The sequence below is a fragment of the Aquila chrysaetos genome, chromosome 8 (assembly GCF_900496995.4).
Source record: "Aquila chrysaetos chrysaetos chromosome 8, bAquChr1.4, whole genome shotgun sequence".
Classification (NCBI taxonomy): Eukaryota; Metazoa; Chordata; class Aves; order Accipitriformes; family Accipitridae; genus Aquila; species Aquila chrysaetos.
The window spans coordinates 27,503,371-27,519,756 of NC_044011.1; the positions used below are offsets into that span (position 1 = coordinate 27,503,371).

Here is a 16,386-nt window from a genome sequence, read left to right on the forward strand (position 1 = left end):
TTTATTTAAAAGGAACTGGATTTTTTTTTCTGGGTTTTTTTGTGTTTTTTTTGTTTTCTTTTGTTTATTTGTTGTTGCCTGTTTATGATCCCTCTGCTGATTTCTGGAGGAAGCACTCTAGCCCTGTGCAGGTGAAAGCCATCCAAGACAAAAAAGTTCTTCAAGTCACAATAGGGAAAGTTGAAAATTCTCATTTAGAAGCACCAGCAGGGTGGACATTGGAAACATGCAGACTGACTCACTGGAAAGCTCCCAAGATCTACAAGCGCTCAAATGAAAACATGACACAATGGATCAGTCAACGGTTACTACTGAATAAGTCAGCGGGCTTCAGAGTTAATCACTGCAGCCATCCATGAACTCTCACAGGGTATGGAAAAACATTTATCTTTGCCTAGAATGTCTTTGGGATGATGTCCATTCATATGGTGGGAGATTCACATGCTCTATTGCTGCCTTCTTGGCAAAAACCTTGTCATCTGAAGATATGTTAAGAGAAGAAGGGTAACTGTTTGGATCAGTGTTTAAATCAGAAAATCAAGAGGGGGAAAAAAGGGAGGGGAAATTAGGAATCTGAATTCTCATGGTGTCATTGACCAGGAAGCTTGACGCAAGTGTTGGCTATCACCAACCAGCCTTAGCATGGGTTAAAAACCATGCAGTGGGATCTACAATTTTGGAGGAGTGTGTTCCTGCAGGTCACCCGGCTGTTCTCGTGGTACTGCTCTGAGCAAAGTCAACCCCGCAAGGACATGGGGAGGTCATCCAGGAGAGAAGGAGCCGACTATTGATTCATATGGTGGAAAAGGCTCTATTTTAACTCTTGCGCTGGTCTCATACAAGTGCAGCTACAGATAAGTTTTCCTATTTATTATGTTCTTCTTGTTCACACTTCCCTGAATTTCTCCCCTTGCTTTTAAGTTTGCATATGGGAACAGCATTTCGGCTCACTGTTTGCTTTTAGAATCTTTTCTCAACTGAAACAGAGAATAAAGACCTCTATATGTTTATATTTATTTTATAATTTTCTGTTGTTCTTTCTTTTCCCCTCTTCTCTTCTGCTTTTCACGGGTTAATGGAAAAAAAAAAGGGTGAGACCAGGAGAGAATGGCAGGGAAAAAAGCAAGGGAAAAATGAAGCATGATGTTTTCATGAGGAATACTCTCAAAATATTAATTAAAAATCAATTTTGTAAATGCTTCTGATGCGGAAACAAACAATTATTTTAGAGAGTTAATTGTTTATTATTCACAAACATATTCACAAAAAGAATTCAAAACCAATTTTAAAGGACCCACGTAGCTTTTTGTTCCTTTTGAGGTTGGTGGAATTGAATGTCTTTGAAAGTGTTCGCAGATACTTGCTTTCCTGTTTAGTTTAGTCTCTGTTTTCTCTCTCTGCTTATCCTAATTTGGTAGAACATTTATTCCCGGACTTCCACAAACCAAGTGTTCCTCAAAGGGAAAGTTATCAGGAAAAAAAATATAAAATCACTAAGAATATGCCTGGTATCCTGAGTCAAATTTTCATGCAAGAGCAAGCTGCGGGTCAAGACTTTGCATTGAGCTCTGAGGTGGGTGGTGGTGGACACAGTTAGTCGTTGGTGGAGTTGTTACCTGTTTAGATGGAGACAATTCCCAGGAGCTCCAGCAATGGTGTAGGGATCTTCGGGTCTATCCACGAGACTGGAAAGCAGAAAAGAGTCTTATTAAATCAGGATTATTTCAGTCTCTTTAATTAGTCCGGTCTACTCGAAAAGCAAATGTGCGGCTGGTTGTTTTCACAGCGTGTTTTCTGCTAGGCTGTGCTTTGCTGATGTCAAGGGAATGAGCTGAAATGAAGCCCCTTCTAAAACCCAAACATCGGCTGAAGCTCGTGCAGCTGGGTCCATGAGCAAACGTGACAGCACTGTACCTCCGCGGCCCTTGCGGATTTGAAAGCCCCAGGTGTCCTTTATCAGCCCCTCGTGCCGTCAGGGACATCGTCTGCTCCTCAGACAACCTGCTCACGTGGTCAGATGTGAGTTTCAGCCTGGTTCCTCAAGGAAGCATGCTCGGAGCCCGTGTGTCCGTGCCACCCTGCCACCAATGAGCCTGCGGACCTGCTGGATGGCTTTGACCGTGGGGACGGGGGCCCAGCCACAACCCGTCCTGGCGCAGAGGATGGCTCCTGCCTCTCCGAGAGGTTCCTGGAGAGAGGAGGGGGACACTGAGGAGATGTGTGTGAGCTGTGGGGACACCGATGGGGATGTGCGTAAACCATGGGGACGCTGAGGGGACATATGTGAGCCACCGGACACTGAGGGGATGTGTACGAACTACAGGGACGCGGAGGGTACGTTTGTGAGCCATGGGGACGCTGAGGAGACACGCGCGAGCTGCGGGGACACGGATGGAGACGCGTGTGAACCACGGGCACGCTGAGGGGGCGTGTGTGAACCATGGGGACACTGAGGGGGACGCTGGGGAGACGCGTGTGAGCCACAGGGACACTGAGGGGGGCACTGAGGAGACCGCCGAGGGGACACGTGTGAGCTCTGGGACACGGAGGGGGACACCGAGGGGACGGGCGCGTGTGAACCACGAGGACACGCGTGCGACCCGCGGGTACGCCGAGGGCCCGCGGGGGCGCGGAGGGGACGTGCGGGACCCGCGGGCGGCGATGGCGCTGAGGAGACCCGCACCGGCGACCGGCCCGCGCGGCCGGGCCCCGCGCCGGCGGGGCGGGGCGGGGCGGGGCGGGGCGGCGGGCCGGAGTCGCCTCCCCGCAGGCGGGGGCGGGCCGGGCTGGCGCCGGTGCCCGCGCGCGCGCGTCGGGGGCGGGGCCTGCCGGCGGGCCCGGTCAGTCAGTGGGTCGCGCGGCGGGCGGCAGCGGCACGCGAGGAGCGCGCAGGCAGCCGGCGAGCCGGGAGGGCGCCGCCGCCTGCCGCGCCGGGCAGCATGGAGGCGGCGGATGAGGAGAAGGCGGGCAACGGCCGCAACGGCCGCGCCGAGGGGCCGGCGGCGGCGGAGCAGCGGGGCGGCGGGGGTCGGCTGCGGGGCTGCTGGGGCTTCCTGCGGCGCAACGCGCTGGTGGTGCTGACGGTGTCGGGGGTGGTGGCCGGCGTGGCGCTGGGCGCCGCCGTGCGCGGTGCGGCGCTGAGCCCGGCGCAGGTGGCCTACCTGGCCTTCCCGGGGGAGCTGCTGCTGCGGATGCTGAAGATGGTGATCCTGCCGCTGGTGGTCTGCAGCCTGGTGTCGGGAGCCGCCAGCCTGGACACCCGCTCGCTCGGCCGCCTGGGAGGCATCGCCCTCGGCTACTTCCTAGGCACCACGCTGCTGGCCTCCGGCCTCGCCGTCGCCCTCGGCTTCATCGTCCGCCCCGGCGCCGGCGCCTCCGCCCTCAACGCTCCCGGCCTGGGGCTGCCGGGCGGCGTGCCCACCAGCAAGGAGACGGTGGACTCCTTCCTCGACCTCGTCAGGTGAGGCCGCCCCGCTCCCCCCCACCTCCTCCCTCCTTCCCGCCCTCCCCACCGCCGCCGGAGGATGATGACAGACCCGGCGGTGTTGCACGCTGCAGCCGGCGGCCGCCGAACCTTCCCCCCCCCCCCCTCCTCCTTCCCCCCCCCTCCTCCTTCTCCTCATCCTCCTCCTTCTCCTCATCCTGGCTTCTCCAGAGGCACCACTTTCTGCCCAGGTACCTGCAGCCTGGTCAGGTGCAGGGCTGTATGGTGCTCTACCTCTCCCTCCTTTATTTTTAATTTTGCCTGGGCGGCCGCGAGGATGAGTCAAGGCTTGCTCGGAGCTCTGGGTGCCTGGACCCGTTTTTGGTCCCACCTGGAGGGAGAGCAGCTCCTGGATGCTTGCTGCAGGGCAGGCATGGCCTTGCTTGGCACCTTCCCCTGCCCCGCTGCTTGTCGTTGCCCGTCTCCCACAGGCAGGGCAGGGCAGCTCTCCCTATCCCTCACATGCACCTTTTTCTTTTATTCCCCCACCCTTTATTCAGTTTCCTCACACAAATGCCAGCCTGCCTCTTGGAGGTGCAGGCATGGAAATGCAACCCCATGTTTCCATCAAGGATGTACCCTAAACATAGTCCAGCATGAGGAAGGACACCCTGTATGTTTGTGAGCTTCCCATCCCACCTCTGCACCTTGCAAAGACAAGACCCACATTCCCCAAAACTACCTGGAAGCAAGGCTTCCACTTCTAACCAGATCATAGTCTTTCTGTTTTATCCTTATTCCTCCTTGCAAAGTTGCAGACTTCACCTTTTTTTTTTTTTTTTCCCCAGAGCCCATGTTTTCTTGAGATCTGTCCAGCTCTTTAAATAAGACAGAAACAATTACACAAATAAGGCAAATATCTGGCCAGCTTTTTGACTATCAGACTTCCAACTGTGGTCTCTTGTCCTTTGATGAATCTTGGTGCAGAACCCCAGATGAGAACAGACGGTGTGTTTTGTTACCCTGGGTCTGGCTCTGCCACACCTGAGTGGTGTTGGGCAGTCACAAGAAAGCATTACAGGTGCCAGAGTAAAGTGGTGGAATAAAGGAAGACAGGGGAGTGTGGAGGTTTGCTGAAACATTGGAAGATGAATGGCTTTGGAGGTGGTAGATGTTGTTACCAAGACGCAAACAGAAGAGTTAAGGGAGGTGACCTGCGTACCAGTGAAGTGGCTGGAGAGTTGTGCTTAGTGGATATCTTTGTAATTACGAAGCTGAGTGGGGGATTTTTCTTTAGATCGTTTGCTTTGCTTTTATGAGTTCAGTTTTTCATCTGAGACACTTTTTAGCTGTGTCTGGGTAAACAGATGTGGCAAAGAAGATAAAAAGAGTTTTTTAAAAAAAAAAAACCAAAACAACCCCAGAACTGTAATTACAAATCCGTGTTAATGTCCTTTTCTTCCCCAGAGAGACGTATGTTCTGTTTGGACAGAAAGTACGTCTGGTTTGTCCCATTGGCAACCACGTACTTTGTGTCCTCCGCCCACCTCTCTGAAAGATCAACAATTAAGGACCTCTCTTAAGGACCAGCAATTCCTGACAGAGCATATTAAGAAGTAATAACAGGACAGTGCAAGTAGGTGGACTGGCTGTGAAGGTGATGTGGAGTTGAATGGAAGTGTAGGCAGATGAAGGAAAATTACAAAAAAAAGGAGTCGGCCCAACCAGGAGAGTTGGGAAGTGTAGCGGTGGCAGCCCCGGGTGCATCCTGGCGTGGTTGCTGTAGCTGGTGTTTCATTCTTGTGTCGCCACGCAGCACAGAGTAGGATGTAGCTGAGAAACAGGGCAGGAATGCTCCAGCAAGCTTCAGGCTGTGGGTAACATCTGTGAAGTTGGGAGCAGAAAGCTGCTTCTTGCTCTGGTCTGTAAATGCAGGTGGAGAGTTATCTTTGAAGGGGTTGTAATGGTGGTGGGATTGAGTCCTTAACTCTAAAGTAATGCTCATAATGATGAGAGTTGGGTAAAGCATGCGGGTTGCAGAGGGGTTTCCTTCTGGGAAATGAGGGGCCGGAGGCTTTCCTCCAATGCATGTACAGTGGGCTGTGAATTCAGCTTTTTCTGGGAAGGACTGTTGTAGCCACATTGTTGGGCTGTCCAGTTGTCACAGCATTGACAGCAGAATCCAGTCCAGTAAAGATGCATTTGGACACAGCCATCACTAAAACTCCCAGTCTTAGCACAAATCCCTGACAGACCCAGGGATGGAGTGAGTTAAGTGATTTTCTGGAAATAATATCTCTCTCACTCTGCCTTTTTTTTTTTTTTAACTGTTCTTGAAAATGTGGGTGTTCTGGTTTGAGCATCAATCTTGGTCCCTGCTGTGGTGGAAGGTGCCACAGTAACCTCATCTTCAGTTAATGAGGCCTTGAGTGTATAGGGCCTGGAGGGCTGAAACTGTTACCTTTAGTTTGGGTGGGTCTTGCAGCATCCTGCTCTTTGCTTTTCCTTTTCTCTCTTTTGGTCATGAAACTTTCTATTAGACACAAGAAAACTTTGTTTTCAATTGTGTCACAAGACTGGCTGTGTCCATCAAGGCTTCACTGCTCAGTTTCAGATAAAAGGTAAAAATGAGGCATGAATGGGTAAACTGAGTCCCCCTACAGCACTGAAAGCAGATGTAAAAGGTGGCCCAAGGTAAAAACAGTGAAGCAGAGATCACAGCTGTGAGTCAGTATTTGCCATGGCTTCTGCAGGGATGACACAGAGTGTCCTTTCCCAGGATGCAGATCCCTTCTGCTTTTGGGAAGTGTATTAGTTAACGACCAGAGATGTTGCTTTCCATTGTTGCAGTGATGTCTGGAGGCCAGCTTAATTCTTGGTTGCGGTTTTCTGTTTCCAAGTCTAAAGCTTCCACACAAACACGCAACTGTGCATGTGCATGCAGACATGACCTCTGGAAAAGAGATTTATCTTGGGCTTTGGTAGCAAATAAATGATGACTTGCTGGTGAACCAAAAGCCTGTCTCTGTTTCGTTTTGTCCATTGACCATAACCTCCAGGTCTAATTTGTCTGCCTTCCTCTGACTGGAGGTGCTGGAGCACCCTCTTGGTTTCCCTTCTGGCAAGTGCAGGAGGCAAGCCTTGAGCATGCCTGGCCAGGGCTTAGGCATGCTGTCCTCTGCCCCAGGATGCAGGTTGGGAACAGCAGAGCTGTCCTGAAGGTGCCTTTGTGCCCCACAGCAGGGATGCTGATGGCTCATCTCATCTCATTTCATCTCAGCTCAGGTCTGTCATGTGGGCAGCTTTTGGAGCTCCCTAAAAGATGAGCATGGCCAAAGGTAGGGAGAGACTGCAGCTCAGCTATCACAGCTGGGATCCAGCAAGAGTTCAGAGGTGCTTCTACAAGGCTGATGGCTTAAAAAAACAAAAAACCCACCCCAAAAGTGGGGTGTGCTCTGAACTCAAGAGGGGACCTTGGATTTTCTTAACTCTGTCCTATGGCAATGAAGAAAGACAGGCTTCTCCAGAGCATCTGGCATGTAGAGCGGCTCGGTTGTTCCAAATAGGTGAGTGCTGAGTGCCAGCAGAAGATGAGGAGAGTGAAAGAAAATTTTAGAATTTCTGGTTTCATCCCTTACTCATTTGTTTGGTGGAGAAGGCAAAATGGAGAATGAAGAGCTCTTGTCAGCTTGGCTATGAAGTGGGTAGCAGGTAGAGGAAGAGGCTAGCTGTGATACGGTGGGCTCTGGGGCTGAGCACCCACCTGGGTAGGAGACATGGCAGAGAGCCAGCTTGGCTTGGATCGTGCTGGGTGTCTCACCAGGGAGAAACAGGTGAGGAGGAGAGAGGTGGTGACAAGGAAGTGGCTCCAGCCACCAGCTAACACAGCCAACCTATAGCTTGTTGGAAAACAGTTGAAACAGCAGGATCAAGTGTTTTGCAAGAATCTATTGATTTAACACTTTTGACTGGCAATTGTCAAGACTGCAAGTTTCGATAAGGTCAGAGTTTTGTTTTAGCTCTGATTTATATTTGCCGATTCAACAAAATTAAACAGTTTCACAGGAACCTATTGATCCTGTCAAAATTTCCAACAGTGGGTGATCCTGCCACTTCATTTCAGTGAGGTCAATGTTTTGCTGTAATTTTATACAAAAGACTTAAGTAGAAAATCTCACTCATCAAGAAGGAACATTTCAACAAAATGTTTTACAATATTTTTTTGTGGGGAAAAAAGGTCTGGAACAGGCTTTCTTTGCCCAATTTTGGGATGAAAACATGTTTTGAAACTGGAATTGGCTTTGGGAAGGGAATTCTGGTCTTAATCCAGCTCTAGCTGTAACAGTCTGGGGAGGGAAGGAGGTAGTAGCATCATCTGCTTTTTATAGGAGGGGTATGCAGAGGTCCATGTGTCTGCCCTGAGCAGTAAGGTCAGGGTTTCTCAGGCTGCCAGGCAAGTCTGCAAAAGCAGTTTAAATTTATTTGTTCCTCACTGCCCTTTCTGTCTCTCTGCCAGAGGTTACCAGCTGTGCTGCCAAAGGGAGTACCCACGGCGCCGTCAGCAAGCCCACGCGTTGGCTCCAAGCACCGTTGGAGCCAGAGGGAACGCAGACATGAGCTTGAGTGCAGGGAGAAGCACCAGTTGTGTTTTGCTGGCTGGGCTGCAGAGCAGATGGCCAGGGTGGACCACGGGGTCCAGAGCACTCATGCAGTGACCCTTGCTCAGGCACCAGTTGCTCTGGTAGCACTTGTTTCTTATAGTCTTGCTCCTCCCAGTGAGTCACCCAAAAGCAGCAACCATGAAGGCTGTCTCTGAAATCCCAACGTGGAAAGAGAGCAAAACTTGACTGTTGGGAGGGGAGGGAAAGATGCCACCTTTGTAGTGATAAATAGAATAGGAAGTGGCCAGGAAACAGCTGCAGTTACACCAACATCAGGTCCCCAAGATAGGCTAGCCACTGGGTTTCATAGCTGGATGGCTAACTCTTAACTCTGGGGTACCCTCAGAAAAAAAAGGGAACTAGTAAATGTTACTGTCCACCTTTGCTTGTATTGTTTTCTGAGCCCAGACCCTCTCTTGAAGTATAGGGATTGCTGACTGATTTTTGTAGGAAGAACTCAACATTTTCGTTCATGTGCCTGCACTGTCTGGTGGGGTTTTTTTAGGAAGCCTCTCAACATCTCCTCTCCTTTCTTTTGTTCTTTATATTCATTACCTTTTACTACTGACTCCCACCAGTTATGTTTTATTTTCTAAGCAACGAAGATGCAGACTGGACCATTAAGGTAAAAAGTACCAAATACCTGCTATAAGTAAACACATTTTCAAGTTTCTCTGTGTTAAATGCACGCACTCATAAATATGTATATGTCCAGGGCATGTATTGTGCATCCACATAAATGCAGATGAGAAAAATTGTTGTGTGATATTGAATGAAAATCTTGGGACAGAAATTAAAATAAAGGTATTGGAGCGATCCAAACTGGGCGCTGGCAGGTTGCCACAGATGGCAATAAATTTGCTGTCCGTGTATTCCTACCATTGAAAACACTTCATTGAAAAAAAACAGGAGATAACGCAACACAGAATATTTTTTTTTCTAGGCTTCCTCACAAAAATATGTTTTCCAACAGCAAAGTTTTTGGCCTTGGAAGTGGAACCTTTTTGTAAGAAGCAATGCAAGATGAATGTGTAGTATTTTAGGGTTTTGTTCTGCTTGCCTGGATTTCCCTTCATGCTTTTGCTGCCACAGCAAAGTTGTTTGCAGAGCTCTAGCAAACAAATCATTTAGAAACACTTAATAATAATCCCTTAAAAATGCAATGAAGGCATTCCTGTGCCATCCTTATCCTGCTGGTGGAAAGATACAGGGTAAGGAAGAGAGGAATTCATCTGCAATATCAAACTTGAGAAGGATGGAAGCTACAGCCCCTTTTTGCTCCCTTTACAGCTCCAGGTTTCCTTAGTTGTCTAGGATTTCCAGTAGCAGATGCTGCAGCTGAACTAAGATTTCTGTTACAGCAAAAATACAGTGAGACCTTCTTGCTAAATTCAGTTAGGGGAGTAATGGTCCCTTCTTGCCTGGTGGGAGTAGCTTTTCACTTGAGAAAAGGAGAAAGCTGCATTTAGCTGGCTCTGCATGGGGAGATGGTGGGATGAATACAGTATTCAAACACAACGTATTCAGACCCTGAAACTCCTGCCCTGGTGCTGCTGCTTTCTGGTTCCTATTTTAAGAGGATCTGAGATGGGTGCTTTCTCACACTGTGTGTTGTGCAGGTATGTGGAGGTTTTCTGGCTCAGCCCAGCTGCCGCTCCAGCCCCAGGACACAGCTGTCACCCTTGACAGCTGTCTGATGGATTTCTGATTTTTTTGGGGGGGGGCTGTCTGCACAACTTGCAACAGGCAGAGAGAGACTTTCCTGCCTGGTGCTTGGCAAGGGAGTAAAGTCTCTCTGTACCACCTACTTTGCCTTTACACCACAAAGGCAGTTGGGTCCATGCATGGGTAATCCATCCCTCTCCATGGAGCAAGGTCCCGGCAGCAGTGGAGCATCAGGGGTGCATGCAGCACATCTGTCCCCCTGCCGTAATGTCATGCATTGCTGGCTCATCACATTCTTGCCACATACAGCAAGTTTCGTCTCTGTGAATCACAGGGCCAAGGGTGCCTGATCCCAGACCCCTGTGCTGGGCTCCTTATCACCTAGACTCAGAGTTTCCTCAGTGGTGTGCTCTTGTGATAGCCCACGCCTGCTTCAAAAAGGCGATTGCATTCTCTGGCACAGGGCATGGCAGCAGCAGGGATGGGGCCATGAGAAACAGCAGCAACAGTCAACAATCCAGTGATATAACCATGGTGATATCCTTAAACTCACATCTGGTATGGGCTTTCAAGGCAAAAAACCCTTCTCAATATTTGGTCTGCATGGAAAAACCAACTGGCAGATGCCCACATTTAATTCACATGCTCAATTACCCAGCTCATCAGCTTTCCTGTTTGCCGGTTCACCCGGACAGGAGGGGTGTTCATGCTTTCCCCTGTGACTCCTCCGCTTGGGCTTGGGGACACGGCGAACGCCGGCTCGCAGGGACAGAGCTAGGTCTGGGTTTCTGTGGTGAGTGAACTTTGCCTCGCTGTGCACCATGAGCAAAGCCTGCAGGCTCAAGCACATGATGAGCCCAGGCAGGTCACCAGCCAACTTTTGGCTCTCCCTGGAGCATGCAGCATCCTGACCTGGTTTTTTTAGGTGCTGCTGTGGTGTTCTTGCACAAATCCATCTTAAGGTAAAAAAACTGTGGTCTGACCCACCCATAATTAAAGCTTAATTTAATTCGCATGCTGACTGATCTTAGGTGAGCAATGAGTAGTCTGTGCAGAACTCGTGCCTCTAAGGTAAGCCATTTATTTGTTGGTTGCTTTTTATGACCCAACAGATTTTGTTCTTAAACTTCAGGATGTGAAACAAAGAGGAGCAAAACATTATTTTACGTGTTGTTGGGACTTTGCAGCCAGGTGTACTTAGAAGTTGGATTGAACAAAACACAGCTTCTTCTGAGCTGCTGAATTAAGATGCAAAATTTTTACTTGGTGGATTGTCAGAAATGCTGTTTGCTGTCCTCAGAGTCGAGTCCTGTGACCACTGCTCCAGGGATAAAGAAGAGAGACTGCTATATGCTCATATTTGAATAGCTTTAGTGCTATTCACACTTGAAGCAAGAACCTGCCCCTTGCTTTGCTGTAGCAGGCATCACTCAAGTATGTGCTTTAAGTATATGCTTGGAGTTAAGTTAGTGTTTGATTAGTGAGGCCCATGCCTGACATACTGTGTAAGTTATGGAGGGTTTGGTTTCTTGGCCACATTTAAAAATTGGAGAACTGTATTGTTTAGGCTTTAGGATTGCTTCCCTTGGCTTTGTTTTGTCAGGATGGAAAAGCTGATTTAAAAAAAAAAAAAAAGGTAATTTGATTTCTAGTTGGTTTTCAGTCTTTTTTCATCTCTCTGATTCTTCAAAATCCAGTCAATTCTTTTTTTAAAAAAGTAATCATCTTGCTATGAAAAGTTGAAAAGAAATATCCTTATTTTCCCAACAGCATGTTTTCTTTTTTTTCATTAAAACTGTGCACTGAGCTGAGCCCATTTGTATATGTGATGTTTTACTCCTGATAAAATTAAGTTTGCTTTTACTTTATATGAGGTTTTTATCCACCGGAGAGTTCCATCCGTGCAAGAATTGGTGGATGTTAGCTGTTCCATTGATTTTATTTGACTAATTCTTAAGCATCTTTGCAGAGTTAGAGCTCGCCTTCCTACTTTCAGACAGACAGCTGTATTGTCAAATTTTAAGGAGAAAAAGTTGCTGTTTCTTTCATGCTCAGTGGAATGTAGACTCCAGAAGCCAAGTTATTCTTACAGCAATTTGGCTTTTGCAACTGCCTCCTAATACACTTGCAATGCAACAGAGAGGCAGGCTGAGGTAGTTCACAGCAGCCACTTGTTTGATGAAGGTCTGTGTACTTTACATCGCTGTCAAGGCTGTGGGAAAACCCTCACTGTGTGGCAGGATAATGGAGCTATGCAATGGAAAAGACCAGTATCCTTATCTGTGCCATTTTTTAATCTCCCTCTTGCTTTCAATGATTTGACTCTGCTGCTCCATTTCTTGCTGTGGTTTGGATTTGCACTTTCCATGTCATTCATGGAATGATCACAACTGAAAGCCTGGTTTAAAATCATGTTTGCCAGGGTAACTATGGCAAGAACTGGGGGGAGGTTAGCAGGGCACAGCCTGGAGGTAGCTGCAGCTTCCTTGGAGCAGTGCAAGGAGCAAGGATGGGGAGCAGCTACCGAAATGTGTTTTGCCGCAGTTAACTGGCTCTAGGTAAGGTCTTTTGTTTCCTTACCGTAAGAGTTGCCATGCCTCCCTGATGCATTCAGCTGGCAGTGTTTTCAGTTAGTACCTAGACCCTTCCTGCCCTCACCAGCTAGGGTCCTGTCGTGACCCCAGAGATGAGCTTTTATTCCTATTTTGCTTTCTGCCACAGCAAAAAAAGCTGCCATTTGGCTACGGGAACACATGCTCTTTGCCCACCATAAGGGGGGAAAGAAGTGTAGCATTAAAAACCACTATAAAATACAAGAAGCAACTTTTTCCTTACATGGTTCAGTTAACCATTTTTCCTGTCCTTGTCGCTTCATAGATGCACATATACACTGGATGCCCAGTAGAAGTGTATGTCACTCTGCATGCTATCCTCTCTGCACAAACCTGGTGCTCGATTTGCATTTCTGTACGAAAGCACTACCAAATTCAGATGTTGCAGCTTTCCATATGAGTTGCCTCTGCTTTCATCTGTGCTGTTTAACTATTTAAGCCCTTGCAGACAACTCTGGCCTGTGACATTGTTCTGCTTTACCTTGGTGTTCAGGGAAGCTGACCTTGTTGTGTTGAAGGGTTAAGCTGTTCTCTTAAGTGGATTTTGCTGATTGGATTGTCCTTCATGTTGATGCTGTGAGCAAAGTGTAATCACATGAGTAATGTTAAAAATCTGCCTGACCCTGGAGGCCATAAGCTGTTGCTGCAGCTGGTGTGGCTAAGCCAGTTTCTGTAGCCACTGCCTGATGGGTGTGTATAACTTAACATCGTGTCTAATCGCCTCTGGTGTCACTACCGAAATGGTTAGGTGTGGGAGACAAGCAGGGACCTTTTTATGTGAGCAAAAGAAGATGTCATTCACACCTCTGGAGACGTAGCAAGACATCAGCTCTGTGTTGCCATGGTGTCTTCTGTAGTATGTACCTCACTAATGCAAATATGCTTGCCTTTGCAAAACTAATTCAGTTTCTGAGAGTAAAACACCTTGGTGCCTTCATTTTAGAAGTTTTACAAGAAATATTTCATTTTCTTGTTTGTATTTTACAGAAACCTGTTTCCTGCAAATCTTGTTGCTGCAGCTTTCCGAACGGTAAGATGTGTGGACTTTGGACGTGAGCTACAGCGCACAGACAGACAAAGTGACTGCTCTTTTTGGAAAAAGGACTAGAAAGACGGTGTAGAAAATACCAAAAGTTAATTTACTTATAGTAGGTGGGATTTTTAAAAGCACCTGACATAATCAGACATACAACTTCCATGGCAAATGGTATGATTTTGAAAAATACTCCTCAAACAAAAGTATATTCATAGCCTATGTTTTGTACCTCCACCAAAAATGTTCTTTAAACTTTTGTACTTTGGGTGCCATGTTGGGCAGCAATAGCGACTCTTACTGCCAGGCTGCTTATCACTTTGCAGGAGCTAGTGAGGAAACCCTTGGGTACCTAGTTTGGAGCTGGGCTCAGAATAGACAAGGCTGAAGACTTTTAGGCTCCTCTGTGTAAGCATTACCTGTTGCCTGATGCTTTTATTCAGTATTTTTCATTGTATCCCTTGCTGGATTAATTGCTCAGCCTGGCTTCTCTTCCAACAGAGGACCAAGTGTGGTAGGATGATCACTGGCACCACAACATAGTGTGGTTTAAACTGATGGACAGGAGCTGTGGGGCTCCAAGAAGATTTTGATTTAGTTCTTATTGCTAACTTTAGATGTCAGGATAGACGCTGTTGAGAATATTGCTATGGGGCAGAGTGATTCTTTGTGATACAGGAGCAGAATAATAGTTTTTGCCTTTATGGTATTCTGTTGTTTGCTTTTGTATCAAAACCAAGGTCAAACTCTTAAAATCAAGTTCCTTTTTGAGTGTACATATAATACAGTACAAGTCAATATGCCATAAATAAAAATAGGAGCAGTACAAAAATATCATTAAGAAAAAGATATTCTGTGATACCTCAAGTGTCAGGGTTCAGGGATGAAATAAAGAAGTCCTCCTTTCCTCTGTGCTGCTGTTTTCACAGGTAATTGGCAAGTATGTGAGCTTTTCTGTCCCCTATTTTATATCTAAAGAAAACAAGCCAAAGAAGTGCCCTGTTTTTGCGAGGCGTCTAGCTTATTTATTAAAGTAAACTGTTGCCCCAGATTTTAGATATTTTACTGACAATTTTAATGGCTGCCTCACTATTTCTAACAGTGAAACAGCGCAAGCGCCACTTGCCTTCTGTAGGAGCCAGTGCGACAGTGTGGTGTGTGAGCAACAGCAGGGTGGAGGAAAGGGGAATTCCTTGGCTGCTGCCCAAACCTGGGAGCTCAGGGGGTCACAGAGCACTTCTTGGCTGCCACATGGGGAAGGAGCTGCCTATACCATCAGTCCCTTTTCTTGCATAGTACAGGCTTATTAGCCTCCACAGTATGGTCTCCAGAAAAAGTCTTCCTAACAGTAATCTCCTCCTTGTGAAATGCTAGATGATATGGTCATATTGATGATCTGATCGGCAAACATAGTGGTTTTGTTTGGGTTTTTTTCTTGCCTGCAGTATGCGACAGAATACAAGATGCTGCTCAGAAACACTACCTCTGGAAATGTCACATGGGAGAAGGTAAGGTCACTTCTTATGTTTTTATACAAACCTTTGTCAATTGTAATATTTGACTACTTTGCAGTCTTTAATCCTTTCCAGCAGTCATTGGAAAGAAACAAATACTTGTCTTTGCCTGGAACTGAGACACACACGAGCCAGATGAGTTACCCACAGCCACATAAGAAAGCTATGATGGATAGGAGAGTTGGGCTTAATAGATCTGACCCTTGAGACCTTACTTTTAGGCCATGCTTTCTTAGACCTGGTTTCGCTTGATCTGAATTTTGATTAGTCACTCTGCCTAATGTTTCCAAATAACTTTCTGTAGACTAGAATTAAATAGCAATCAGGCTGGCTGAATATGTCCCTCAAACCTTACTCTTCATTAACAATATGGAGACAATGAGCTTTTTTCCACTACCCAAGGCTCTTAAAAAAAAGAAAAAAAAAGAGGTTAGTTGAGAATTTTTTCTTGTTGCCATGCTGCTGAAATTTTGTTTGAAGCAGTAACAAGTGGTCTGAAGGAGTAAAAATTATAGACAGAACATTACAAATAGGCTGCTATTGCAATGGTGTCAAAAAAGAAACTAATTTGCAGGTGTAGCTGAGGTAGAGAGTGTTCTCTTCCATATGGAGCTTGTAGAACTTCCAGAAATGTTCTGTATCCTGTTGAGTGGCATCTCTCCTGCAGCATGGGGCTATCAAACATCTTTATTATTGGCCAGAGCCGACATATTGCAAGTCCAGCAATAGTTACTGTTGTCTTACAGGCAGCATCCTATGAAACAAACCCAGCATCCCAGCCTGCGATGTGTCACCTCACTCCAAATGAAGTATCTCATGTGCTTTCATGGGATTTTGGGGAGATGGGTCTGACACTGGAGATTACTTTCAGGGTTATTTTCTTGGACTCATTCTGACTATCTGAGATCAGTATCGGATGTTGGGTTACTATATCTTTAATATGATTTGAATGCCCCTAGGGCAAGAGACTTGTAATGTTTGTATTTGTCATGGAAGGGCTCAGCTGAGGCTTGCCCACCAGTTTGTAAAACCGTCGGGGGAAAAAGCAGTTTATGCATATCCAGAGGGACTCTGAAGCGTATCCCTGAGTGCAGGAAGTACTGGCCTCATTACCTTTTCCTCACCACGCATGGTGCGTGAGCAGGTGATGCAGAACAGTGTGTTTCTGAACTCTGCTTTCAGCTGATGGGCTGAACTTTCACCAGCCCTTGGGGGCAGGGTGATAGGTGACTTGGATGGCACAAGAACTGAGCAGGGGAGAAGTCAGCCCTTGCCTAGAAGCCTGCTGTCACACAGTGAGTGCTTTCACTGGGGAAGAAGGCAGCTCCATCTGCCCAGGCCTACGAGATTGCATTAGCCCAGATCTGCACTCACCCCATCTGACACGGATGCACAGCAATAACTGCAGAAGGACCACATGATCCCGAAAGAGCAGTTTCTCTTCTCATGCTGTTATATCCTTGGGCAGTACATGCCC

General features: G+C 47.4%; 1 protein-coding gene across 1 annotated transcript in view; it reads left to right on the top strand.

The window, feature by feature from the left end:
- The first annotated feature begins 2,833 nt into the window (after positions 1–2,833).
- The window catches only part of SLC1A4 (solute carrier family 1 member 4), a 28,340-nt gene continuing 14,787 nt past the window's right edge, over positions 2,834–16,386 (top strand). The window contains exons 1-3 of the mRNA XM_030023146.1: positions 2,834–3,460; positions 13,350–13,392; positions 14,841–14,903. Coding sequence (XP_029879006.1) covers positions 2,940–3,460; positions 13,350–13,392; positions 14,841–14,903 — 627 coding nt within the window. The 5' untranslated portion in view covers positions 2,834–2,939. The remainder of the gene's footprint in view (positions 3,461–13,349; positions 13,393–14,840; positions 14,904–16,386) is intronic.